Consider the following 27958-nt stretch of genomic DNA (forward strand, 5'->3'; position numbering starts at 1 on the left):
TAACGAATGCTCTGGCTGTGTTCCTCTTGTACTCTAAGCCTCACTGTTGAGAGGTTAACATGGGAAAAGTAAGTCCTGCCTCTTGTCTTCCCCAATTTTTGTGAACACGAGCTACAGTGGTAGATGTAGACTGAGCTGGGGGCCCTGTCTGGCCCCAAGGGCCCACGAAGGACAGACTTTGTCACCCTAGGCCACTTGGCCATGCCTCCCACCTTTGCTGTCCAGACTCTGGGGATGGGCTTGGCCACAACCTCCTCATTGCATATGCATGAGCAGCCTCCTGGCCTCTTCCTGCTGAGCACCAGAGGCAGTCCTGCTCCCGAAGAGGAGAACAGGGCTACCCTGCAGCTCCTGATTCAGACCCTACTGGCCTGCAGGCTCCACAGCCAACGGCTTCCAGCCTGCTGGGGGCTCTGGCTGCAGGACAGCCCCATGAAGCCCTCCAGGACATCACAGCACTACAGAAGCATCCGGAGGAATGCCAGCCAGCACTACTTGTTCCAGGAGTCCCTGTGGCTCAGGTAGGTGAATTCGTCCATCAGCAGGTTTGCACGGAGGGAGTGCAGGAGCTAGGAGAGTCCCCATCCCACTCAGCCTTCCTCAGCATGAACTCAGACACATTCCCTCATGCTCCTGCATGACTGGGTGTTGGTCTCCGCTGTGCTCAGGGAGGGAGAGGGCTGTGGGCTGTGGGTTCTTAAATGATGAGCCGGACTCCAAAGACCTGTGCCCTGCAGACTGGCCATGTCGCCCGCCAGTTCCACTGAGAGCTCTCTGCTCGTCCAGCAGGACAAGGGAGAGCAGGGACGCTCTGTCCACGAGCGGTGGACAAGGCTGCCCGCTAGTCAGAATTAGGTGACCATGCTACTTGAATTTTCTCAGTATTTATAATGAGTATTTCATTGAGTGTCTAAAACTCTGTTTACTATGGAGAAATTGGAGGACATTCTGAGGGAAATGACACCGGCAGTCTTGTCTTTGGATAGCCCAGTGTGGTTCTGAATGGGGCTGGGTGTGATTACTGGGGACAGGCACTGCCGCATGTTAAAGGTTTGGGTCTGCTAGCAGAACTACTGTTGTCTCCCTGAACTATTTCAGCTCATTTTCCATCCACAGAATCCGCTTCCTGGTGCTGTCCCATCCTGTCTGGGGTTTCACTATGCAGAAGGGCAGAGAGGAGTCTCAGGGTCACAGAGTGAGGGGGGCAGAGAGGAATGCAGAAGGATGCTGCCCGTGTGTGGAACTTATTATTTCAATGAAATTGAAAGCCGTTTTGCCTATCAACAGCGCTGCGTCCCAGGGTGGAACGGTCTCTCTTGGTCTCTCTTATTGGTCTCTCTTATTAGCACTGTCTGCAGCTCTCTCCCAAGCCACTGTTGGAATAAAATTGGGAAATGCATTTCAGTGAGCAGCCAACACTGCCAGATTTCCTATCCATGCCCACATGCTATCACATCCATGTCACACACCATGCACACATGTACACATATGTGCACATGCCACACACACTCACATTCACATGCATGTAGGCACAGGCGCTCACACACTCACCACCTGTGTGTTTACACACATACTCTCACCCACACTCCACACAGATGACTCTGGGGCAGCAAGATGGAGGACTCCCCCTGGGAAAGAAGCTCATTGCTGGAAGCCGTTGTATAATCAGATCTCCTCCTCCATGCCCTCACCTTTCAGTAACCTGGATGACAGCTTCAATGCCGATGAAGCAGGGGACAGCAGTGACCCAGAGCAAATCTTCCAGAATATTCAGTTCCAAAAGGATCTCATGGCCAACATTCGCTGCAGACCTTGGAGCATGGGGCAGAAACTAAGAGCACTGAGGTGAGCACCCGAATAACCATATTGATCATTGCAAATGTGCTTTCCAATGCCCCTCTTGGTATCACCATACTGATCGCTGTGAGCATGCTTCCAGTACCCCTCTAGGGCCGGCTGTGGCAACACAGAAAAGATGAGCTCTTTTCAGTTTTGACCTGACTCAGGGAAGCTGCAAACAGCAGTGCTTCTCAGGTGGTTAAATGCTGAAACTACCGGGGCGCTGTTAAAAACCCAGAACCCTAGCTACTCAGGAGGCTGAAATCAGAGGATCAGGATTCAAAGCCAGCGCAGGCAGGAAAGTCTGTGAGACTCCCATTAGCCACCAGAAAAACAGAAAGTGGCACTGTGGCTCAATGTGGTAGAGTGCTAGCCTTGAGCAAAAAAAGGAGCTCAGAACAACACACAAGCCCTGAGTTCAAGCCCCACAACTGACCAAAAACAAAAACAAAAAAAAAACCTCTCAGAACTGTCCCCTGAGCCCTCCTTGTCACTCTATGGGGCACTCAAGCACTCCGTCACCAGGCTTGGTGACCCCCCAGCCTCCAGCATTTTTAATATGCATTCATGATTTTTTTTTTCATGAATACTAGCCTGTGGAAGAGGTTAGCGGTCTGGGCAGGTAGGTGCTGGCAGGGTCTGGGGTATACAGCAGGCACTCACAAAGGGTGACTGGTGTGCAAGTGCTGGTGCCTCCCCTCAGAGGCACCCAGGGCATCCTGTCTTTCTGTCTGCTCTGTGCTCTCTAGATGCCAACCAACTTCCACCCCTTCCCTCTGGTAGATGGGTCTTCTTTCGCCCTCTCCCGTCCTCCTCTCGTTCCTCCTTCCTCAGTCCTGTGAGTCAAACCTGTCTTTCCTTGCAGAGAACTGAGATGCTGGGCTTTACTGATGTCTAGGCCTGGGTCTCCTTCCCCAGGCACCCATCGCGCTCTGACCAGTTGTGCCCGGGTAGCTATGACCGTTAGCTAATGCCATTCGTAGTTTTCACCCCCAGTCTCCTCCCCGGCTCTCTTCATTTCCATTCTTTGGGTGCAGATGGCCTGACATGCACTATTGACATGTATGATTCTGTCCTCAAGTCCAGCATTCTCTTGTGTTGAAAAAGGAATTCTACCAAAGTCATCATTAAGGCAATCTCATCCTTCAGAAATCATGGTGGCAATTATGACTTGCATAACAGGAGGTTAGGCCTTTATAGGCCTTTATAGGCCTTGAGGCCACAGAAAAGCAAATGATGACCGTTCTGTCAAAAGACTTCAGGAAGTAGGGAGAGGGAGATCAGTCCTTCAGCTATGTTGATCGGCTGAGTGACAGCTGGAGCTCCAAGATAGTGGACAGCAGCCAGGCCTGGGCAGTGTCAGGTCTCTGAGTGCAGCTCGTCCTCGGAGCTTATCATCCATCACTCGGAGACACACGACCCAGGCCTTCACCTTGAGAAGCTGCTGGAGCAGCACATCACTGATTGGACCTGCTGGGGCATGTCCTGGCGCCCCGGTGGAAGGTGCAGAAGAGGCCTGAACCCTGACCATTTGGGAACGAAGGGAGCATGCCTGACAAACAAAAACCCACCAGTCTGGGCCTTCTTTCCCTGGAGGGAAGCCAGTGGTTGGCCTCTCCCCACTCGCTCTGCACCCACCTGAACAGCTCTCCATCATAATAATGAAGCTATCTGCCTTGGGTGGTGTATAATTAACTTTTTTTTTTTTTTTTGCCGGTCCTGTGGCTCAAAGTCTGGGCCTGGATATTGTCCCTGAGCCTCATTTGTGCTCTACCACTCTATCACTTGAGCCACAGCACCACTTCTTGCTTTTTTGTGCTTAATTGGAGATAAGAGTCTCATGGGCTTTCCTACCCAGGCTGTCTTTGAACCGTGATCTTCAAACCTCAGCCTCCTGAGTAGGTAGGATGACAAGTGTGAGCCACTGGCGCCCAGCTATGATCAAATTTTCAGTCTGTCAATGATATTAACACTGGTTTTTCTAGTCCTGCTGTTCCATCAGCTGTGGATTTAACCACCCACCCTTCAATGATCAAACATCTCCATAGAGACAGCGGAGTTATCAATTACAGCTTATCGATAGTTTGTTTGGGTCGAGTCTCAGGGACATCGCTGTATAATACAATTCTCTGCTCTCATTAACCAAGTACTGTGCTTTCCTGGAAGCAGAGTCTCTGAAGCCAGCTCTGATTTTTCATTTCTAGAGAGCTAACTGCAAGAGGAAGCTTGCTAAGGGAAGGAGCTGAGAAGTTCCTGGCTGCAGCAAGGACTTGAAAGCTCATATTCCCAGCCAGCCTCCTTTCCAGGGTCCAGGCTCATATTCCCAACCAGCTGTTTCCTCCTCTTCCCCCCCACCCCCCCCCCCGCCGAATCAGAAAAGGACTGTAAGAAATTTACTTGTAACTAATTTTGGTAGGCCTTGGTTATTTGGACTAGACTGTGACAAATGCTTGGCTGGGCACAGGGGCTCAGACCCGGCATCACAAGTGCAGAAGGACATACGCACGAGGATCATGGTCCGAAGCTAGCCTGGGCGAAACCCAAGGCTCTACCTGAAAAATTACCAAAGCAACAAAGGCTGAAGGCTTGGCTCAAGAAGCAAAGTGCCTGCCCACCTCAGCCTTACCCCACAGCCTCTCATGTCGCTCGGTAATCTGTTCCCGAGGCACAGATAAATAGTGTTCATGGCTGTATTTGTTCTTCTTTCAGACGAGCGAAAGAGATTGTGCTGAAGTTTGAAGGGAGGCTGACCAGGACCCGTGGCTATCAGGCCGCAGGCGCAGAGGTAAAGGCACCCACTGCCCGACCTCTCCTTGGTTTCCAGGGCCAGGCCTGCCTCTACTGTTTCTGTGTGCAATAAGGCAGAGCTGGAAAACCTGAATTTCCCAGCATTCCCCGATCCATCACCTACCAGTCATGTGACACTGAATTTGCCTTATCCCAGGGGAAAAGGCCACTGTCCCCCAGCCCGCCTGGCCCAGCCACTCATGGATATATTTTCTGTGTCCCTGGGTGTCCACTTCACCATGGGCTCTGCAGTGACAATGTCTCAAACACATGCCAGCTCACAGTTTACAGTTTATGACAAGGCTGGTCTCGCTCTTGATTCTCACTTCTTTTCCTATTTCATAGGAGTTTGGCTATAGGTTTGTCACATGTAGCTTTTAACTTTCCTTCTGCTCCTAGTTTCTTCACAGTCTTTGTCATAAAAGGATGTTTGATTCTTCTCAGAGGATTTTTCTGCCTCTGTTGGAATAATGAGATTCTGGTTTCATGCTTGCTTATGGAATGTGTTAAGTTTATCGATTGAGGCATGGGAACCATCCTTGCATTCCTGAGATGAAACCCACTGGATCACAGTGTAGGATCTTTTTAATACGTTGTTGTTAAACAATACATTATAACGTCCACAGGAATTGTATTGAGAATTTTTGCACCGATGTTCATCGGAGAGATTTATAATTCTCTCTCTGGTTTGGGGACGAATCTACTACTTGTTTCACAGAACTGGAGTACTAGTATTTGTTTCCTTTATATTTTATGGAAGAGTTTGAGGAGCATTGGTGTTCATCCTTTCAAGGTCTGAGAATTCGGCAATGAATACATCTGGTACTGGACTTTGTTGGGAGATTCTTTGTTACTGTTCCAATCCCATTGCTTGTTAGAGATGTGTTTAAGTAGATTACAGTCAATGTGAGCTGGAATATGACAAATAAAAGGGAGGACAATGATTATTGCAAGGGACATCTGCAGACAGCTGTTTATTTCTGGCTGCAGAGTCTGTGTGAGCATTGTCAGGAGTGGCTCTATCTGCCTTGGCTCTCAGATCTCGAGGAGGAGATGACCAATTCCACCTCCTGACAATATTCAAATTTCCATTTGCCAGTAACCATCTGGCCTTAGCAGACACATCCAGAATGACATTACTGTGGGAGCCTGCAGCAGGGCCAGGCGCTGCCTTACAGTTCTGAATGTGGTAATTGCATTTGCAACCCTTCTTTGTGCAATGATATCATTTGCTTCCAACACAAACCCAGATTGTTTGTGTTTTAAAATGCACCACCTGCCAATTTTGCTGGAGAGAAGAGCCAGTATCAAGGCATGCTCTGCTTTATTCTCCTTTGAGAAAGAAAAAAGTTGCAAGCTTTTGGCAATTGTATCTTAAACCGACAAGACAAACTTGCTAACCTTATTCACCGTCACCTCAGCCAGGAGAGGAGATTCACCATCACCTCAGCCAGGACAGGAGAGATGCCAGATCAGAGCTCTGTAATAGAATACAAGGTGTTCATGGGGTGGAGAGTATTTTCAGAGTAGACTCTAGTCCTTACACACCAATGTCATTCTAGCCATCTGAGGTGTCGGCCACCTAGACTCCCTGGCCTCCCTCCCGGAGCTATCTTAAGTCTAGGACAAGGTCAGGGTTCTTGAAGTATTGTTCCTTCATGGTTTCACCACCTTAATCTCTGCCTCAGAAATCGTGTGAATAAGGCAAGCTGTGACCCTAAAAAAAATATGAAGCATCATCCAGAAGCCACAGGTCGGAGCCCATGGGAGGTGCTCCTCAGTCAGGACACAGGGAAGACGAGGCCTTGGAGCCTCTTCATGGACCCTGCAGCCACCATGACAGGTGTCAGAGGGTGTTCCTGGAGCCTCCCCCCCACCCAGGACCTGGCATGATCAGGAATGTGACACTCCCACCCTGCCTCTCCTGTCTAGCTCTGGCGGAAGTTTGCTCGTCTTGCCTGTAACTTTGTGGTCATCTTCATTCCCTGGGAAATGAGGATAAAGAAAATTGAGAGTAAGTATCTGGGCCTGGGTGAGTGGGCAGAAATCAAATCCAGTGGCCGGCCCCAAGCCCGACAGGTGTGTCCTGTCCTCAGAGTGGTGAGGAGGCACACAGCCCCAAGCCAGGCAGGTGCGTCCTGTCCTCGGGATAGTGAGGAGACACAAAGCCCCAAGCCCGACAGGTGTGTCCTGTCCTCAGAGTGGGGAGGAGACACATAGCCCTGAGCCAGGCAGGTGCATCCCGTTCTCAGAGTGGTGAAGGAGGCACACAGCTGGCACCGCCCGGCTCTCAGAGGACATGGAGGTGGACATCGGTCTGGGAAGGGACTGATCCCCAAACTGTTTTTCTAATTTGGGTTGACCTCTCCTCCCCACCAGTCCATTAGTTTAGTCAGACATAACAATTCCAAAGGAATAAATGAAAACCTGGGAGGAAAAAATAAAATAAGATGGCAAGGTGAGGAAATGCAAGTGTGAAAAGCTTCATGTCATAGAAAACATATGCTAAAAAAAATACACCACACTCGCAACACCTGCACAATGCAATATACAACACCTGCACAACACACAACACAACACAATTCACCCACACAACACAACACAGTACAGGACCAGGAATATACTCAACAGTATGTCTGGAATAAAGGAAATTGTAAAACTGAAGTATGGACTAAAAAAGTCTGCAGAGAGACTTGAGAAAACTTAATATTTCGAAGATGTGGACTTCCTCAAAAATCAGTTTAGATGTTTAATGTAATTCCAATAAAAGCCTCTATATATGGTATTGAGTACTTGACAAAATGGTCATAGAAGTCACAGAAGAAGAAGAAAATCCAGGAGAAAAAAAAGTTTTAATTTGAGGAGAAACACAAATGCAGCTGTGTGACTAGGAGGTTAAAACATTGTAAGAGCTAAAAACTAAAAGGGCATGCCACAGTACAAGAATTGATTGACAAAGGAAGGAGCAAATCATTCGAGAACAGAAATAGACTATAGGATTTCCTTATCCTATGATAATTATGGGAGTCTATTAAATTACTTCATAAATATTCCTAAGATGGTTCATTCAGCTCCTACAGAGTAGTTTTCATTCCCTCATTTTAAAACCACATTAAGTATTTGAAGATACAATTACAAATCAAGAAAAAATAAAAGAAAATGTAAGTATCAAAATCTCATAATGGAGACTTGTCAAATCATGACAATACATTAGGAAATTATCAAGGAAAGGAAAGCACTGTTGTGCTTAATTATAGGGGAAATAAATTTGCATACATAAAATGTAAATGCAATAGTGAGATGACAAATTAGGAAACCCACGTTCAACACATGAGTGATGGTAAGTACTTTTGTTGATTTAGAGGAAGCATGAATGTATGGATGTATGTAAAGTTGCAAAGATTTCCCATGTATTCTTCATCGTCCAATTCCCCCAACTGTTATCATCTAACAAATTGGGCTTACCTTAAAATTAAGACTAAAGGATCTTTAGAAAGAAAAATTCTTCACCTGCTTAAAATAATGACAAGAAATATATCAAATTCTCAAAAGATACAAACACTTCCTAATGTGTGTGAAATGTCATATATTGGGTGAAGACTTGCAGGTGAATTGCTATGAGGAAAATGATTATCAAACAGTGTTTGCTCTACACATAGAGCTAGTCGCTAGATATTCATGACCTCTTGGTCCAGCTAATTTGCCATTTGCAGGACCCCCTAGTGTGAGAAGGGCAGTCTTCCCTTACATCCTATTTCATGGAGATTCCTTGTACCATGAGGATGGAATATGACCTGCACTCACCAACTCTCTCTCATCTCCTTTCAGGTCATTTTGGATCAGGTGTGGCTTCCTATTTCATATTCTTGAGATGGTTATTTGGAATTAATGTCGTGCTCACAATTATGACTGGCGCTTTTATCGTCATCCCTGAGGTAAGAATCATTCCAGGAGAGAGAATGAAAAAAGAAAAGAGAACCCTTCACTAAACAAGAGCTGGAGCTGGGTGTGGTGACACACATTTACAATCCCAGCACTCCGGAGCCTGAGGGAGGAGGGCCCCCAGCTTGGGTGGCAGAGCAAGCCTGCACATGGCCAGCCTTTCCTCTAGAGGGCCACGTGGTGTTTCAGGTGGCCTGCAGACCCGGACAGTCCCGGGCACCATGGCTCACGTCTGCCACTTAGAGCAAGAGCAGTCCATACAGACACCAACGAAAGAGGCTGTGTTCCTCTAACACTTCATTGATGGAAAACACAATTCGAATTTTATGTGATTTTTAGTTTGTTCCAAATATTTTCCTTTTGACCTTTTGTAGCCATTTAGTTTCCTGACTCTCAGGTCATATACAAACGAGAGATGGTAGGCTGCATTTCATCTTCATTCCAAGTTTCTAGTCCCATGTTATAATAAAACCAAGTCACTTCATCCTCAAGAAGTAAACAGGGCCATTCGCCTCCCAAGCTGTCGGAGAAGCCAGGACCTCAGCTCCCCCTGAAGCCACACCCTCAGCCCCCTGAGACTCAAGAAGATAATCTGACCCCTCAGGGCGAGGAAATCTGCCCTGAAGATCTCCTGTGTGTGGCAAATGGCCAGGCAGATGGAGATCTGCCCCCCCCCTTTTTTTCCTGGTCCCCTCGGCCAAAGGCCTTGCCACCCCCTTCCTTCTCTCTCCAGCTGATCGCAGGCCAACCTTTTGGAAGCACGGCCAGTAAGACCATCCCCAAGGAGCAGTCAGCATCCGCTCAGGACCTGGACACCATCTGGTCCCTGGGGGTGAGGCTAATGTCTGGACACACTCTTGCGCGAGGGGGGGAAGGGGGGGAGAAACAGAGAGGGGGAAGAGGAGGACAAAGGGAGGGCAGGGGGGAGGGGAAGGAGGGTAGTGGGTGAGGTTGGACACTCTGGCCTTGGGAAGAAGATGAATGGTCACCATCTGGGACTTGGCAGCAATACCTCATGGGATTTCCCCTCTTCCCTCTCCCCTCTGTCCTCTGTCCTCTCCCTTTTCTCTCCTCTCCTCTCTCCCTGCAGGGCCACCTGCAGTACTCAGTCCTCTTCTATGGCTACTACGGCAGAGAGAGGAGGATTGGGAGGGCTGGCTACCGGCTGCCCTTGGCCTATTTCCTGGTGGGGATGGCAGTGTTTGCCTACAGCTTCATTATTCTCTTAAAAAAGTATGCGTGCTCCGTTTCTCAAGGTCCTCATAAGGGATTCTCTGATGTGTGTACACCCATGTCATCTTTCCGACAGCCTGATGAAGTTAGGCCTGATGTGGAGGAGAAGACTCAGCACTTCCTGTTGTGGTGCTGGGTTCTGATTTGGGCCTGGAAAGACAAGACCTGGGGAAACATATTAGATGATGATGTAGATGCCACACTAATAGGAATGAACAATACAAAGTAAGGGGGCACAGGCTGCAGAAAGCAAAACAGCTGCCGTGTGCCTCCGCTTGTGACAAGGCTTGTCGGCTCTGCCAGGCCGCTGGCACCTCTGGCTCACCATCAACACAAAGAAAGCAAATTGGCTGGGGCTGGGGTCTGGCACCACCCCCACTAGCCCTGCTTTTTCTCTCTGGGCCTTGTCTGTGAAATGGACAGGTGGCTCAGAAGCCTGCCAGGTTCCCATCCAGCTTGGCGTCTGGGCTTCTGTGCTAGAGGGGTTAGAGAGATGCAGACCAGGGAGCGTCACTAAGCCTGGGGGAAAGGCTGCCTCACACACGCTTCTTCCTCACTGGTGTTTCCATGTTCCTCACGGTGGCAACACGCCTGGCCTCGTGGTGCACACCTGTAATCCAGGCTGCTTGGGAGGCAGAGGCAAGAGCGTGGTAGTTCAAAGCCAGACTGGGAAATGGTTCGTGAGGCCCTGGCTCAAGAACAAAACAAACAAAATGGGCCAGGATTGTGGCCCAACTGTTAGAGGCCTTGCCCACTGCAGAAACAAGGGGACATCCTGAACCCGGCTCCCTCGCGCTTCTCCCTCGCAGGATGGCCAAGAACTCCCGCACCAGCCTCTCCAGCACCTCGGATGAGAACTACACCTTCTGCTGGCGGGTGTTCTGTGCCTGGGATTACCTCATCGGAAACGCAGAGGCCGCCGAGAGCAAGACGGCCGCCATCCTGAACAGCATCCGGGTGAGTGGGCCCCAGTCCTGGGGGCCAGGGACAAGGTGGACCCGGGGCCACCACGTAGGCCAGGGGAAGCCACGCCCCCTGGAAGCCACGCCCCTGACCACATGCATGGGAGACCACGCCCCTCGTGGCCACACCCACTTGCCCCCCACCAAAGCATCCTGGGGTGCGCGTCTCCTGATTTCTGCTCTTCTTTTATCCTTTTAAAGTTTCAATTTGTTGCATTTTTAATAATTCACACAGTGGATTATAACCATGGTGCATGTATGTAACCTGTAAACAGATAAACACTTCTGTGTTGGGGATGCACGTTTTACTTTTTAAGTTGGATTCAATCAAATGTTCTCAGGAACTTGGGTCAACCGGAATGATCCAGAGAGCTACAGGGAGCGCAGATTCACTTCAAATAACTTGAAAATTTCCTGTACTCTCCACTCTTCCCCCAGCCTCCAATTTCCTTTTTCAACTGATTATGAGATCCTTGGCTGATATCAATAGAAATCTTACAGAAAAAAAAAACAGGCATTGCAGCTATGTGTTGACCTACTGGACACATTAACTCTTGGGTTTCTAATCGGTGGCAGTGCTAGGCTTCTAATGCTGTGTATGTTTCCTTAAAGGAGGCTATTCTGGAAGAGCAGGAAAAGAAGAAAAGCAAAAACCTGTAGGTATTAATTATACTCCATGCTTCTGGACTCACTAAGTTTTGTTTCAGTGTGGTTGGAACTTTAATGAGATGGTGCATGGTTACAGTCACCAGACAGCTCTTCTTCCTGCTGACCCCCATCCCTCTAGTGGCAGGACCTCTGAGAATTCTACACTGTCCACAGCAGGGTAGAGACTGCTTCCCCCTCTCACAGACCCTGCCATGGGGCAGGGGTGAGGGTGACCCACCCCTTCATATCCTCTCCTTTTACTTAGGTGATGGATGGCTTTAGTGCCAACTTCTATTATGCTCACACTCTGGCAGGGTAAGTTCCTAGATGTGTGTTCTGAGAGCTGGTCTGGTAAGGGTGAGTCCTGGGACCAGAGGACTGAGAGAAGGGAGGCTTTCCCCGAAAGAGACATGCCCAGCCCATGTGGGCAAGCATGGCTCCTCCCCTGTCCTTGCCATGGGCAAGGTACCATGGGGTGGAGACCTCGGAGACCTTAACACGTCCTTACCATGCCTGAGCAGCTTGTCTTGCCTGGCCCCAGACCTGCCCTCATGATTGGCTTCTTCATGCAGAAGGCCCATTCCCAGGGCAGCTGGAGGAAAGCATGTAGGAAGCTCAGGAGACATACCAGCTGCTAGGCAGGGCGAGGGGGCAGGTGGGGAAGAGGCAGGGTGTGGCCTGCTGTTCTCAGGAGGCCTGGGGTGGGACTCGCCGCTGCCCCCCCCCCCCCAGAGTGAACAGCACATGCCCCTGACATCTGCTTTGGCTCTGGATTCGAACCCCTGGCAGTGCACGCCAGCCCATATGTGCAGAGCTCATGGGTGGTTTGAGCCTTTCCTCACACGTTGAATTCACTCCAGACCAAACAGATCTGACGCAAAGATTCACGCTAGAACAAGTAACCACACGGGTTTAAAACCTGCATCTAGTTCCTCTGTCACAGGCATTCTTTTTTGTTAAAATAAAAAATTTCATTAAATGAATGAATATTTAATTTCATCAATGACATCCCCTGCATTGATTGGGATGACTTGTCTTCCTGTGAATGTGTTTTTATTCATATACTGTTTCAATTCTCAATGCTTTATTAGTCACATTTTGCAGACTACATTTTGCTAGGAATTAGCATCTATTTAAATTTTAAGATTCATTGGCATGATGTTGGCCCTCGTATCCTTTTTATAAAGTCTTTTAGCTAGTTATATTTCCTATTTTTTCTATTAGTATTACCTTGTGTCTTTTCTCCCTTTGGTGTGGGTTAATCTCAGAAGAAGAGTGCTGGTCTCCTGTCACAGGCATTCTTGACCCCTTTGAAAATGAAGGATTGGAGGTGAAGGGAGGCAATGGCTCATGAAGACAGGTGGCAGCGCTGTGTGCTGTCCCTCAGTTCCTAAGTCTCTGAGCTCCCTAAGCATGTCATGGTTTCCCGAGCACTTGTGGCTGCCTGTCTCCCCAGGGCAGTGACCATTGCTCTGAGGATTGTGGCCAACATCCTAGTGCTCCTGTCCCTCGCTGGGAGCATCTACCTCATCTACTTCGTGGTGGACCGGTCCCAGAGGCTGGAGAGGTCAAAGAAGGAGCTGACGCTTTGGGAAAAGAATGAGGTAACTGCCAGGGCCTGTTTGTTTCATCAGCAGATGCCTCCAGGCGAGACCAGAGCGGCTGTCCTCTGCCCTGTCTGTGCACTGCTCAAAATATCTCTGGAAACAGTCTCCATTGCCTCAGCACAGACCACAAGGGCTACCAAGCCTGCATGGCAGAGCCCCAGGCCTGGCTAAATGATCTATTGATCTGTGTGCGGAGTGACTTTGATTTAGAGCACCTTCAGGCTTTGAGCTTTGCCGTCTCCCTGTCCATCCTTGTCCCTCCCACCTCTGCTCTCGGAAACCAGCTCCACCTGCAGACCTGCACTCCCGACACCTGGGCTTACAGCAAGGGCGGCCCACTGTCCACTGGTGAGGATGTGGGTAGCTCCCACATCTCTCGTTAGGCTTCCAGATCCAGCCCCACACAGGTGGCCTGGGCTGACCAGCCCTTTTTGCCATTCCATGACAATTTCCACAAGTGGGAAACTCCACAAGTAGAATTCCTAACATCAGTTCTAAGGCAGGTATCAGAAAAGCTGACCCTGAATGTTACCTGAAGTAGTACCAAAGCCACTAGGTAAACAATTAGCATCCACTTAGAAAATAACAAATGCAAGCAATGAAATGATTATCGATTTAACCAAAATGTATTCATCAGTGTACAATAATTTATTAAACCTGATGCCCCACTGGGTAATCTTTTTTCACACTTTCCTATCTTGTCAGTTGAGTGTGTTATATAGATGTGTGCATTTACACAGACAGATGCTTCAAAGGTATATCCAAGAAATTATTTAATTCAGTTCAAACCTGTGTGTGGCAGCCAGAACTCTTCCTCCTTTTGCTATAAGAACGGAGAAACAAGAACCAGACATAATTCTCTAGATGATTAATCTTCCATATACTGAAAGAATATTAAATTACCTCTCTGCCTTCCCTTTTCTATTTGTAATGATTGTAGTTATTTCCATCTTCTGCCCTAGGATGAGGAAGTATAAATAAATGAAATGGTAATTGAAAAATGTGGCCAAAATGCTAGTGAGTAACACATGGCCTTCAGAGCATGCTCAGAACAGCAAGGGAGGGACCTTGAAAGAAAAAGACCCACGACAGAGCAGTAGTGGCTTTTTGAGAAAGGATAGCTGTTACAGACTGGGGAGGTTTTCTGTGTAGGAACTCCACGCCCCATGGACAGACATCCTCTGTCCAACTAGTGGGCTTGGAGACCACAGGAAGGCAAGAGAGGCTGGCACGGGCACCTGCGAGGCACAGGCCTGGCTGGCACAGAGACCCATGGTGCCCAGGCCTGGCATGATTTCTCTTCACAGGTGAGTGTGGTGGTCTCTCTCGTCACCATGCTGGCACCATCTGCCTTTGACCTCATTGCTGCCCTGGAGATGTACCACCCACGGACCACGCTGCGCTTCCAGCTGGCAAGGTACAGCAGCCCCATGACAAAGGCCCCTCGATGGCTCAGCCATCTGCCGCCCACAGGAGGAATGTGTCCGTGGAGAACAAGTCTGGCTTCTCCCTGGCACTGCCATACACCTGCACCTATGACACACATGGCTGGAGAGAGCGGAGGCAGAGAAGGAGCCAGAAGGATAGGGATAGACACATAGGTAATGGACACATAGGTAATGAAGAAGAAATGGGGGTGGGGGAGCAGGAGAAGGAGAAGGAAAGGGGAGGAGCAGGAGGAGGAAGAGGAGCAGGAGGAGGAGCAGAAGGAGGAAGAGGAGCAGGAGGAGGAGCAAGAGAAGAAAGAGGGGGAGGAGGAGGAGGAGGGAGGAGGAGGAAAAACAGAAGCAGAAGGAAAAGGGGGAGGAGGAGGGGCAGGAGAAGGAAGAGGAGGAGAAGAAAAGCAGGCAGGAAACACAAACAAAAAGGAAAACAAGATGACCGAAAGGCAGATCTGGTTTTCCTCACTATTGAATGTCCTCTGCTGGGAAGGAATTTTCCAGACAACAGAGGAGCAGGCTGCTCTGATAATAGCTCTCAAGAGGTTAGATCAGAGATTCTTCCAGACTTGCCTGAGTGCTGCTTGGGAATCTGAGGTGGTCAGTGGCCGGAGAACAGTGGGCTGAGCTGTGCAGACACTTCCAGAATCGGGGTAGCCATGTACTTTCCTCGCTCCCACCGCCCCATCCACTTGGTCCCACTAGGAGTCAGCCGGCATCCTCTGAGAGGATGTGGCAGTAGATATTTTACATTTTCTGGGCCATATGTGAATCTCTGTCAGGAGCACTAACCAAAGGTTGGGATCGTGTTGTGTCACAGCCTTATTTGCAAAGACAGGCCATGATTCACCAGTAGCCATTTCAGAAGTAGAGAAGCATGATCAGAAAGAGCAAGAGGTTGGGCAAAACCTTGGTGCCCAGAGTGGACCAGGGATGAGGCTGAGCGATGACTCCTGGCCCTGGCTCTCCCTGCTGCATCTAACCTCCTTGACCCAGAGGAGAAATGCCCTCCCCAGCTCCTCCCCAGCAGTCGCGGGGAGAATCGATTCCGTGATTGCATTTGGTCTAATGGCAATCCTATTACACAGATTGGCCTCGTCAGTCATGTTTAAAACAAGAGAAACAGAGACACCGAGAAACCTGGCCCAGACAAATTAGGGATGTTTCTGATGCTAAGAGAATGACATGGCTTCAGTTCTGTTAACTCCTCAGCAGACAGTGGCAGTGTTACCACAAGGTACCACAGAGAGGCAGAGATGGAGATGAAATCCATGCCATCATTCCTCCAGCCCTTACAGGAGGCTGGGGTTCAGCCAGCTCCCACTGTCCTTAGGTGGAGATTGTAGCAATATGAGGATCAAGTGTTGTGGTGCATGGGAAGAACACTTCATAGATCAGAAAACATGACACAGGCACCCTTCAGACAACTCACTTCCAAAACCACCGGCTTTCTGCAACTCTGGTCTGTCTCTTCTTGCCTCCCCTCTCCTCTGCTCCCCTCCCCACTCCTCTTCTCTCACTTCCCTCCTCTCCCCTCCCTTCCATTCCTTTTATTTTCCTTTGAGATTCTGAGGTTTCAACTCGAGGTAGGGGCTCTGCTGCTTGTGCCACCCCACCAGCCCTTTTTGCTTTAGTTATTTTTCAAATAGAGTCATAGCTTTGTCTGGGGCTGCCTCAGACTACCATCCTCCTCCTATCCCAGACTCCCCTGCAGCAGCATTCTAACATAAAACATCACTCCCAGATTTACTGGTTGAAAAAGGGTCTCACTAACTTTTTGCCCAGTCTGGCCTCAAAGCACAGGCCTCCCAGTCTTTGCCTCCAGAGTACCTGGGATTACAGGTGTGAGCTGCCAGCTCCGCTGCACTGGGAGTCCCAGTATGCTGAGCCAGGGATGGAGGAAGGCAGTTACCTGGGGAGGGCCTCACAGATGCACCTGGGGGCCATGGTGAATTGGATGTATAATGATAGCTAGGTGATCTAAAGGTGCCCAGTGCATCAAGGACTTGGCTGAGCCTGAACATGTGGACTTGCGGGTTGCGGGCTTGTTTCTGAGGTGACTCCTGGTCTCCAGGGTCCTCGTGCTGTACCTGGGGAATCTCTACAGCCTGATCATCGCTCTCCTGGACAAGGTGAACAGCATGAGCATTGTGGTGAGTGGCCAAGGCCATCATCGAAGTCACGTCCACAGCTTACACTTGCACTCCACAAGCTGTGTCCAAAGCCGCAAGCACGGCCGTCCTCCGGGTAAGGGCAGGGAAACCAGCCCATTCCTCAAGTGAGTCCCTGAGGCAGGGTCATGGCTGGTAAGTGGCTGAGCTGAGATGAGAACAGGGGCTTGGACTCAGCGTGGGTGCCTTAGCTCACCCCAGCTCCTTGGATTCCCCTGGGGGGAAAGCTTTGGGCAGCTCTCACAGATGGCCCCAGAAACAGCAGCGGCCGTGGGACTACTTAGAAAATCTGGGAGAAAAATCTCCTGGTCAGCGGCTCAGGGTGAGGCCCAGCATCTCAGGACCGCAGATTCTCCACACCCAGCCGGGGCAGCTGCGTGGCTGTGGGTCTGTCCACCTGCAAGGCTGGTCATCTGGACAGGAGGGGAGGAGAGCTTTCTGAAGCTCCTCGCCCAGGTGTTGGCCTGGATATGACATGGAGGCTGACCAGGCCGTGAGGAGCCATTTTTCTGCATCAAGGCTTTGAGGCCCCATCGACCTGGTCCAGACCTGGGAGGAACATTCATCAATGGTGCCACCCACCCACTGAGTGTCAGCCTTCTCATGGTCGTGGATAATCACCCTCACCTGGGACTTCTGTGGGGTCCTGACCCTCCTTGGGACTGGCCTGCAGTGTCCACTACATCCCTAGGAAATCCTGAGTCACTCGAGGAAGGGAGAGAGGAAAAGGAGGAGGGAGGGAGGGAGGGAGGGAGGGAGGGAGGGAGGGAGGGAGGGAGGGAGGGAGGGAGGGAGGGAGATTATTCCTGAGCAAGGCCATGATCCTTGTTGTATTAGCCATGATGGATTCTAATTTTTCTCTCTCTCTCTCTATCTCTTTTAACATGCTATCAGCCTTTTTCCTTCCCTCCTCCTCTCTCCAGGAAGCTTCTGCAAGGAACAGCACAAGTCACTGGGTAGATCCCACCGCCTTCTTTGGGACCAGGATGACCTCTCAGGAAGGAAAATGGTCCACACCAACGGCTAAGCCAGGATCAGGGCTGGAGAGAAACAGCACGTGGGAACTAGAAGAGACACGTGTACCAACTTACACCACCCCCCTCCCCAGGACCAACAGCACTGCACTGCCCCCCCAGAGCCCCCAGGACCAGTGCTGGGAGACCTACGTTGGCCAGGTGGGTCCCTCAGCCCTATGGAGGGGCCTCACCTCTTCACCCCTACGGAGGGCCCCTCACCTCCACATCAATGCTCAACCCCCAGTGCCTCTCTGAGGAGTTGCCATCCCCGCTTCATGGAGAAGCGAACACAGTTCAGTGAGGCTCCTGCCTTTTCTCAGTGCCGACAATCAGGACAGAATCTGGTATGGTTGCTTCTGTGTGCCCCTGGGATCCTTCTTGCCATTGTCCCTTCAGGCACGAGGTGGAAACTGAGGCACTGTGGTAATTTGTCTAAGAGCCTGAGAGTAAAAAGCAGAATAAAGACAGCCCCAACATCTGCTCCAAAATCTGCGTGTCCTTGGGCGCTTCATCTCGAGTCCCTACCCAGGACTCCCCAGGGCTCCCCAAGGCTGAGCCCCGTGGCTCAGAGCCTCAGACCTCAGGGCCTCAGGTTCTTTCCTAGTTTCACCTAATATGGTCTCAGCTATCAACATCCATGTTTGGACAGACATTCAGTGAGCACCCCCATGGCTGGAAGCTCCTCCCTCTGGCTACCCTGCTGTATAAAGCTGGGAGCCAAAGACACCACCCTGGTGACCCCTGGTCATCCTAGAGGGAGGAAACTGAGAGAGGAGGGCTGGGAGAGGGCTGGGGGGGGCGGAATAAGGGGACCAGATGGGGGGTCCTGCTGGGGGAGGGCAGGCGGGGCCGTGGCTGAGACACCCACCTCACAGGAGATGCTGAAGCTGTCCATCATTGACATGCTCTTCACCGTGGCGAGTATCTTGCTCATCGACTTCTTCCGGGGGCTTTTCGTTCGCTACTTAAGTGACTACTGGTGCTGGGACCTGGAGAGCAAGTTTGTAAGTCCATGGCTGCCCACGGGGAGGCCCCAGGGCTTGACCCAGGCGTGGCGTGTCTGGGGCCTTGCTGGGCGATGCGTCAGCCGCTTGGGACCACGCTGAACTGGTAATATACAAAGGCCTTTGTCAGCTCATTTCTAAGAGCACACTCTCTTGTCCTCTTCTAGCCTGAATACGGGGAGTTCAAAATAGCTGAGAACGTCCTGCACCTAGTGTACAACCAAGGGATGATTTGGTGAGCAACAGCGCTCCTGACTTCACTTGCACACGTCGTACGGGCTAAGATGCTGGTGGGTCTCAAGGGACAAGACCAGAGTGTAGAGTGCAGGGCCTTCCCTGGATCACACAATGAGATTCTGTCAGCAGAAGAATCTGGGGAGACAGAGGCCCAGGGGAGCCTTGCTTTCCCTGCCCTCACACAATGACATTTCTGTCTGCCACTATAAAGCAGACATTTGTCTTGACTGGTTTTTACTTATTCACTTTTGGGGGATACTGGGCTTGGGCTCGCCCTGTGGGTGCTCCACTGCTGAGCCACTCCCCCCCCATACACACACACACACACACACACACACACACACACACATTCACTCTTCTTTTGCACTTGTCCCGTTTCCTGAAAGTGGGAGTTGGGGTCTCAGACCTTCAAAGGGCTTTTGTGTTTCTTTAAGCTGAGGGTGTAAGTCTCAAAATCTCAGCCCTTGCTCTTCCACGGGGCCTCTAGACCACAGGCCCGGAGAAGAGCATGCCAGCTGACCTTCCTTGTGCCCCCAGGATGGGAGCCTTCTTCTCCCCGTGTCTCCCGGCGTTCAATGTGCTCAAGCTCATTGGCCTCATGTATCTGCGGAGCTGGGCTGTGCTGACCTGCAACGTGCCCCACCAGCAAGTGTTCCGGGCCTCCAGGTCAGTGGGAATGCAGTCTGCAAGGAGTGGAGACCTGTGCTCCCCTAGCCCTCGGCAAGCTCCCCCCACCAACCCTTCCTGTCCTTTCCTCTTTCTTCCATGAAGCCACTGCCCACAGCTCACCCCTGGCACTGACTCTTCTGGAACTCACGACACACCTTTTAAGACCTTTTAATGGCATCTCATGATTATGTAGAAAAAGGGACACAATTACAAATGTTAAGTAGCTTGGTGAATGCCCACTAACTGGACACCAACAGGCCATTCACACCCAGGTAAAGCAAAAATAGTGAATGCCACAGAGTGTTCCCACCCCCAGACACTGGAGTAAAGTTGGGTGTACTGGGTGTACTCTAGGCAGTACATGGTCATGCCACGCGTGTGTGGTTTTGTGTCAGCTGTGTTTACTCAGCGTTGTGTCTGGGAGTCTCATCTCACACAAAACACGTTCCTGTTCCTGTATCCCTGCTGCAGCTGGGGGCTGTGGCTCTCTCCACTCACTACGAGCCCGACCTCAGAACTGCAGGTCACCTGCCCTGGGGTGGATGGGGCCACACTGTTTTGTGCCCCCTGCAACCAGTGAAGGCTCTGGTTCTCTCACCAGGGGGAACCTGCGGGAATGCGCTCCACACTGCGTCCTTTCACTTTAGTCATTGTGGTGGATTTATAACGTTCTGACACCACGAGGAGGGCTTGGCTACCTTGCTTTGGTATCTTAATTAATGGTGTGCCTGTTCATGTTAGTGACTTCCAAACATGTTGACTTGCAGGACAAGGTCAGCTGGGGCTGCTCCATAGGTGTGTGGGCTGGTGGCTCGGCCATGCTTATGAGTTTGACCAAGGTGGGCTGGAGGGGGGTTGGGGTTGCCTTGAGCACTGATTTTCAGGAGTCTGAGCTGTGGGAGGCTCTGTGACACATCGCTGCTGAGTAGCACTGGGAAGAAGATCTTTCAACCTGCAACAGGCTGGGGTGACCATGGCTTTCATGGGATCTTTGGGCATCTGCCTCTGAACTCGACTCATGGCGCTTGGTCTCCTCTCAGGTCCAACAACTTCTACCTGGCTATGCTCCTCTTTATGCTCTTCCTGTGCATGCTGCCCACTGTCTTCGCCATTGCCCGCTACAAGCCGTCTCTGAACTGCGGGCCGTTCAGGTGGGTGCAGCTGGCTCTGTGTGCGGCTACAGCCAGTGGTGGGGAAACTGACGGAGGTTGGTTTGCATTGCCCTCCTGACTCACACAAGAAATCTGGGAGACAGGTCCACCCTGCATATCTCATAAGCCCAGCATAGCCTCCTTCCATGGTAATAGGTAGCCTGTCCTCTGGTACGGCATCGCTGCTCTTGCTTAAAAGATCCAACCCCTGGGCTGGGAATGTGGCCTAGTGGTAGAGTGCTTGAATCGCATACATGAAGCCCTGGGTTCAATTCCTTAGCACCACATATATAGAAAAAGCCAGAAGTGGTGCTGTGACTCAAGTGGTAGAGTGCTAGTCTTGAGCAAAGAGAAGCCAGGGACAGTGAATCCGAGTTCCAGGACTGGCAAAACAAACAAACAAAAGATCCAACCCCTTAAAACAAAAAAGGGGTGTAGTTGAAATGGTAAAATACAAGCTAGAGTCCTTGGGTTCAATCTTCAGAACTAAATAATAATACAGTTAATAAATCTTGTGTACTGCTACCACACAAATGCACACAGTTGCTGACTTCCACCTCTTCCGAGCCTTAGATGACTACCTCGTGGACATTCTCTTGGGAGTGTCATGTGTTTCTTCTGCTTAGATGTTTACCTCCGCCCCCCATAGCTGATTTTGAGGTTCAGCTTCCAGACATCTTGATGGCTTGTGGCTTGCCATCGCTGAAAGCAAAAAGAGCTGGACTCTATTTCCTCCCTCACAGTGGACAGGAGAAGATTTATGATATCCTGTCAGAGACGATCGAGAACGACTTCCCAGTGTGGTTCCGCTCTGTGGTGGGCCACGTCACCAGCCCCGTGGTCATCCTGCCAGCTGTACTGCTTCTCTTGTGAGTCCCACCCGGCCCACCTCTGGGGACAGATGTGCACTTGGCCTTGAGACAGCTTTGCATAGAATTAGGGAGCTCAAACAGAAGCCACTGACAGAGCCCAGGATTCTGAGCAGGGATTCTGAGTCAGAGCCCGGAACAAGCCACTGAACCATGGAGGGAAAGAGCCACCGAACTCAGCAAAGGAGGGGGACGCCACTGCCATAGGACGGCTGTTGATCCATCAGCAGCATCTGGGTGCCTGCCATGGGTGCCACACTGGGACTCAACTCTTAGTACCACCCACCACATTCTCCAGAAATTTAATTTTGGAGAGAAACTTCATGGTTTGGTTGAGTAGCACCAGCTGCTTTGGCTTAAAGCTGAACTGGTTCTCACAGCTTGGTCCACTGTGACCCCAACCTGGCCCCCTGCTTGTCACGACCGAAGTCCAGAGCTCAGGCCAGGGAGGGAGGCTGTGAAAAAAGCAGATAGGAGCTCCTCCCTGGGTGTGGGGGTTCCACATTCCACCACAGTGGGGACTTGTTTTCCACCACCCACGTGAGTAGGGAGAACCCGAGGGCTGCTTGGCACTCACAGTTTCTGGCCATCTCTCCTAGCATGCTCATCTACTACCTGCAGAGCATTGCACGGTCGCTCAGGCTCAGCAACCAGCAGCTCCGGATGCAGATACAAAATGCAAGTATTGCGAAAACTGGGCCCTTGGGGATGTGGGTCCCCTGTACCTGTAGATGAAGCTCTCCCTAACAGAGCCAACCCCTGAGACCTGAGGCTACCACCCCAGGGTCCTTGAGAGGTTTTCTGAGAGTATCGAGAGGTTTTCTAAGAGTATCGACCACACATCAGTCCACATTTTCCAGAGACAAACGTACTCATCTTCTCTCTGCTCTGCAAGGGGCTTGCAGATTCCTTGATAACATTCATACCTGTGCTAGCCATACAAAGCTTCCCAAGCCAGACACCTCCTGGGGCCCTGGCAGTCTTGGAGAAAGGAGAAGAGGCCCCATCCCCATCTTGTGTCAAGTTGACACCTTTCTTGGCCTCCCTTTTGTCCCTGGACCCATGCAGAAAGTGCCTTCCACTCTTTGCAGCTTAAAAAATCCCCATAAATATCAGTTCATGCAAAGAAATAGGAGCTAGTCTTCTGAAAAGTCAAATTAGAAGTGTGTTTGGAGTTACAGGTGGCATTCTGTGCAGTGCAACTCCATGGTTGATCCAAACATTTTTCATTGTTACTTAGGCCAGCTGTGATAGGACAAGTACCTCTACTCTAAAAAGAAATCCAAAAGCTGAAATGCTTAAAAAAAAAAAAAAAAACCTGGGGGCTGGGGATATGGCCTAGTGGCAAGAGTGCTTGCCTCGTATACATGAGGCCCTGGGTTCGATTCCCCAGCACCACATATACAGAAAATGGCCAGAAGTGGCGCTGTGGCTCAAGTGGCAGAGTGCTAGCCTTGAGCAAGAAGAAGCCAGGGACAGTGGTCAGGCCCTGAGTCCAAGCCCCAGGACTGGCAAAAAAAAAAAAAAAAAACCTGAGGAACTCTAGCATGAGTCCACAAGTGGACTTTCCACTGCGTGGCACTTCACCTTATGCAGAAAGTTGCTCAAATGTCATGCAAAATCACCTTCAAAGCATGCATGTGGGTGCATGTGAAGGATAAATGAATTCTGTGTTTGTACAGGGGTTTCATGCCCCACATGCTGTATTCAAGCACCTTTACCAAGTGTAAAGATCTGAAAATCAAAACGCACCTGCTTCCAGCCAGCACAGGTAAGGGATGCTGGGCCTGGATTGGGAGAATCTAACGTGACAGGTGAAACGGCCAGCCCCAAATGAAACTGGCTGGGTGCAAGGCCCTGTGTCTGTGTGCATTTCCTCGATCAAGAGGCCTTACACCAAAGCGCTGCTCTTACCAGTGGTAGTAGTTCGGCCACAACCCAAGGAACAAACCATGATTCACAAATCTTTTCCTCTCCACAACATGATTTGTTTTTACTGCTTCCTGCTAAATCCAAAGCAAACCACCTGACATTCATTTACATTTTAGGCAAGATCTGAAGATAAGAAAAAGGCTGCCCAAATGATAGAGGGTGAGTATATTTGGAAGACGCAAAACTCTCCATTAGCTGTCTCCATTAGTCTCTGTTTGCTGTCAGTTAAAAATAGAGCAGGACATGATTCCAGGTCCACCACCAGCAGAAATTCCTGATAGCCAGTGATGCTTCTTCATAGTTCACTAGGCAGTGTGTTTGGATGTGTCCTTTGTTCAGAGTCCCCTTCTCCCAAGCCCCTCTTCTGCCTGCAGCACGAATCCAGACGCAGGAAGAAAGCAGCAAGAGGCTTCCGAGGGATGGAGGCCTCAGCCAGCTGCCCTCAGCCCACAACAATGGGAATTTGGCCCGTTTGGATTCCCTGAACAGTAAAAGCAGCAAAGTAGAGACAATCACCCAACCTGTAGCCCAGAGTCCTAGGCTGGGGCATGGTCCCTGCTCACCTCTTCCTGTTGGTTCCAAATTGAGGCAAGAGCACCCTACTAACAGGTAAGCCTTCTGTGACACAGGAAGCCAGCTCCCTGCATAGGGCCCAGACTGTGTGGCACTTGGAGGCAGGAATTCAAGGTCTCTACAGTGTCATAAGCCAGAACCACAATGTTCCAGTTGTCAGAAGACTGGCCACAGGGTATGAAGGGCAGTGACCTTTCCTGAGATCTCAGAGTAGAGGTGGGGGGTATCGAGGTCTATGAACTAGACCCACCCTCCTCCCACTATCTTCCATATACCTCAAGAAACCCTTCCTGCTAACCTAGAGTTTGCATTACTGTGGTTTGGGGATTGCATTGCTATGTTCTAGGGATTGCGATGCTGTTTTGTGTTGTTGTGGTCTAGGGATTACATTGCCATGGTGAAAGGATTGCATTGCTGTGATCTAGGAAAGGAAAGGCCTTTTAAAATTGTTTACCTTCCATTCTCTTAGCCCAAGACTGGCTCTATTGTTAGAAAAACCTATATTTCAGCTGAAGCCCAGTGTCTGGATGTCATCTCCTCAGTGGAGAGGCCGCCAGAGAAGTCGTGATTGTGGAAGGCCCTGGAGCTCTGACTCTTCAGTGCCTGGGAGTAATCCTCAGTGGAGAGGCCGCTGAAGTGGTCATGTTTGTAGGAGACCTTGCAGCTCTGACCCTTCAGTGCCTAGCCAGATCGGTTGCGTTTGTGGAAGGTCCTCAGTAGACCTAGGACATTCACAGGGTGACAGGGACAGATCTACCCCAGCTCTTGGCCTGCACATTCTGAAGTGGGAGCAATACAGATAAATATCAAGGTCATCTTTTTACTCCTTTTCTTTTCTGAAGACCGTAACTAGGTTTGGAAATAAACCGAGGTCTCGCTGTACAGTGAGCTGTGTTCGTATCTGTGTGGGGCTGACAACAAAGAATGATTCAAATATTCCTAGCCAGGCCACTGGGCTGGGGATGGGCTTAGGGATGGGTGGTATTCTACCTGAGGCCCCCCCCCAGGCTAGCCATCACAGACACTAGCCTCCCGCAGGAACCCCCCCCCCCAGGGTATCCCCCCAGAGGCTAGCCCCACTCACATAGCCCCATACACACTCCTCCACAGGCTAAGGGCTCCATCATAAGATGTGTTAGCAGAATGCCCTTCCCCTAAACCCCTGCAAAGATGATGTCCCAGGCACCTGAGGCTTCCGACATGAGCATATTCCATCCAGTTCCCCACAGGCTTTTGTGCGTGCAGCCACGGGACACCCTAGAGCGCCTTAAAAATCACTGAAGACCAAGGAGGCAGGGCTGCTCACCCATCCCTGATTTGCAGGTGCCGACGCGGGCTGTGTGCAAGCACGGGTGACCTGCACCAGAACAGACCCTGCGTGCCCGTGACGCTTACACGGCACACAGAGGAGCCTGCCCGTGCTCCTGGCTGGGGGCCTGGGGTCTCGAGCTCTAAAGCACATGGTCATAGACCCCAGGCCCCCAAATACCTCATCATCAATGAACACAACTCTCACAAGAAAGCCCATCCAACTTTCTGGCCAGAGAGGCATTTCAAGATAGATGTTCCCGGTGACATGGAGAGGCACCCTAAGAGCATGTGCCAGTATGTGCCCCAGGCTCCCCACCAGCCTCCTTCTCCACCGCTCAGCGAGGAAGAGGAGGAGGCCATGCTGAGGAGAGGTTTGGTCCCGTGGCCATTCCCCACCCGCTCTCTGACAGACCTTCCTCGGGCGTCTCCCTTTTATATTGGCAGAAGGTCAGAAAGTGACACTTTCAATCCCGAGTACTGGAGAAATGCTTACCACAGGTCTGGCCATGATGCTTTCGAGGGCCAACCTGAGCAGCCCACGTTTGTGCACCGAAAGCCACGCTCCCGGAACTGCCAGTACACACAGCATCCTCTGAAGGCCAGGGTCAAAGCCAGGCTTGAGCCAGCCTGCACAGAGTCTGACTCCATGTCTGCAGCATCCAGCAGCGACCAGCAGAACAGCAGCGCTGACCAGTACCTTCGAGTTATTCACAACCAGGGAAAACTCCGTAGGTCTGCTGGCCAGCTGGGCAGAAGGAAGGCCACGTCTGGGAAGGTGGTGGTGGTGGGTTTGAATGACCTGATTTGCTCAAATGTCTAGACTTCCTGCTTGCAGGGCCAGAGTCCTTTGGAAATGCAGGGCCAAGTATTTGGTCTCACGCCTCTGGAAGGAGAGAGAGGAGCTTGTCCTCTGGGTGTCAGAGATGTCTGGTGTTTATTTAGGCATGGCCACTGCTGCTAGGAACCTCAGACCACAACTCGCTGTTCTACTACAGCCACACACAATCTGTTCACCTGGCCATTGTTTTGAGAAAACTGTAGTTCTTTGCTCCCTTTGGTTCAGGGTGACTGGAGATCGTACGCCAGCAAGACATCTCACAACACCTGCAGAAACGTCCCTGGAGATGTACATGCACTGTGGTACAAGTATCAGTGCCCCATAAAGCATACCCAGAAACTCCTGACTGTCCTCAAGGGTTTCACAATGCTTACTATATAGGGTAATCAATTTAGTACTGATGAGAAAAACGCATGTGTTGAGAGCTAGTCCTCACTCTGTTTTCCAGGCTGTGTATCTGCATTTGTTAGTCAGGACACTTGGACTGGACATAATCTAGGTTTAGCCTGTGGTTCACTGGGAAGGATGGGGATCGAGGCTCACTTGGAGGCAGGGACTGTTCAGGAACATCTGTCTGCCTCTCCTGTCGACTTCTGTTTGCTGACCTCCTTTTCTCCTCAAGAAGTCTGCTGACTTCCTCTAGGCATTTGGTGGTGGAAGGATGACCGACCCAGAATTTCCAGACTCACAGGCTCCACCAGCCAGCCCAGGGGACAGTGGAGCGGCCTAGCCGGACTCACACCATCTTTACTTGTATAGCAGACCCCCTTCCAAAACTCCTGTCCTTACCAGGTCTGCATCCTAACACTTATCTCCCTATAGCCTGTCCCTCCATTGCATCTTTTCAATGTTTCTGTCTCCTCTACTATACTCTGAGTGTGTTTGGAACAAAAAAAAAAGATTGTTTATTCTTATATACATCTCCCACACAATGGATAGTATACTTGTTCCCTATTGCCACTCAGTATAACAGGATGTGAAAAATCTGAGTTGCAATGGAAGCGGTAAACTTGGAAACACATTCAGAAAATTTGGGACCAGAAGGAAGCTTTAAAATTGAAATGAGACTATGTAAGTCATCTGAAGCTACTCTGCCCTTGCCATAAGGATGGAGGGCAAAGCTGGCAGCAGCCCAGGTTGGGCAGGCTGTTGCTAGGCAGGAGTGCCTGTGCAGGCGTGGAGTGACTCTCCTCACAGGTTGTGGTTCTGGCATGTTTTGCAGTCCTTGTTATCATGACTACGTGCATGAAACTCCCTATTGCACAACCATCCAGAGTTATTTTCTTCCTTGTTCCTACTTGACTCCCTCCTGGGACTCCATTTAGAGCCTGGAGGTTTTCACAGTGCAATGACCAACAGAGGGACTAGAAACAAGTTCAGTTGTCACCTGTGAGTGTGTGGACCTACATGCACAGCTGTCACCCATGAGTGCGTGTGTATACACACCACAAGTCTCTGGTTGTTTTAGCTCAGTACATGCTGTTACCCTGCATGTGTCATGATTAGGAATTTGTGTTTTCAAGGTCTGTCAAGGAAATATGACGACCAAGCTCACTTACATGCAAAATACGTTGTATATATGTATACAGACTATACAAAATACACGTGACTTTGAAATCACATCTACTCCCTTGCTACTAAAAAGCAATAGTGTGTCGAGCATCTCTTCTATGTTTACTTCAAAGTGGACACAGTCCCTAAAAGCACATTTCCCCTGTCCAGTACGGAGC

At 50.4% G+C, this 27958-nt stretch overlaps 1 protein-coding gene across 1 annotated transcript; it reads left to right on the forward strand.

Moving 5' to 3' along the window:
- The first annotated feature begins 432 nt into the window (after nt 1-432).
- On the forward strand, nt 433-26210 carry Tmc3 (transmembrane channel like 3). Its single transcript, XM_048368888.1, has 22 exons — nt 433-521; nt 1699-1845; nt 4549-4624; nt 6559-6640; nt 8455-8561; nt 9302-9400; nt 9659-9801; nt 10611-10758; nt 11376-11419; nt 12868-13015; nt 14326-14435; nt 16532-16610; nt 17552-17803; nt 18520-18648; nt 18816-18883; nt 19423-19551; nt 20595-20705; nt 21449-21574; nt 22174-22252; nt 23623-23665; nt 23881-24115; nt 25403-26210. The coding sequence occupies exons 1-22, from the start codon at nt 433-435 to the stop codon at nt 26208-26210; spliced, it is 3252 nt and encodes a 1083-aa protein (XP_048224845.1).
- Nucleotides 26211-27958: the final 1748 nt, after the last annotated feature.

Source organism: Perognathus longimembris, chromosome 20 (assembly GCF_023159225.1).
Source record: "Perognathus longimembris pacificus isolate PPM17 chromosome 20, ASM2315922v1, whole genome shotgun sequence".
NCBI lineage: Eukaryota > Metazoa > Chordata > Mammalia > Rodentia > Heteromyidae > Perognathus > Perognathus longimembris.

What these genes read in the sequence shown, in the direction of transcription:
- Tmc3 (XM_048368888.1), top strand. Translation starts at nt 433, where the DNA reads ATGAAGCCCTCCAGGACATCACAGCACTACAGAAGCATCCGGAGGAAT. An exon ending in GGGACCTGGAGAGCAAGTTT is followed by an intron (nt 18,649 to 18,815) that starts GTAAGTCCATGG and finishes GTCCTCTTCTAG; the next exon opens with CCTGAATACGGGGAGTTCAA. An exon ending in CAAGTGTTCCGGGCCTCCAG is followed by an intron (nt 19,552 to 20,594) that starts GTCAGTGGGAAT and finishes GTCTCCTCTCAG; the next exon opens with GTCCAACAACTTCTACCTGG.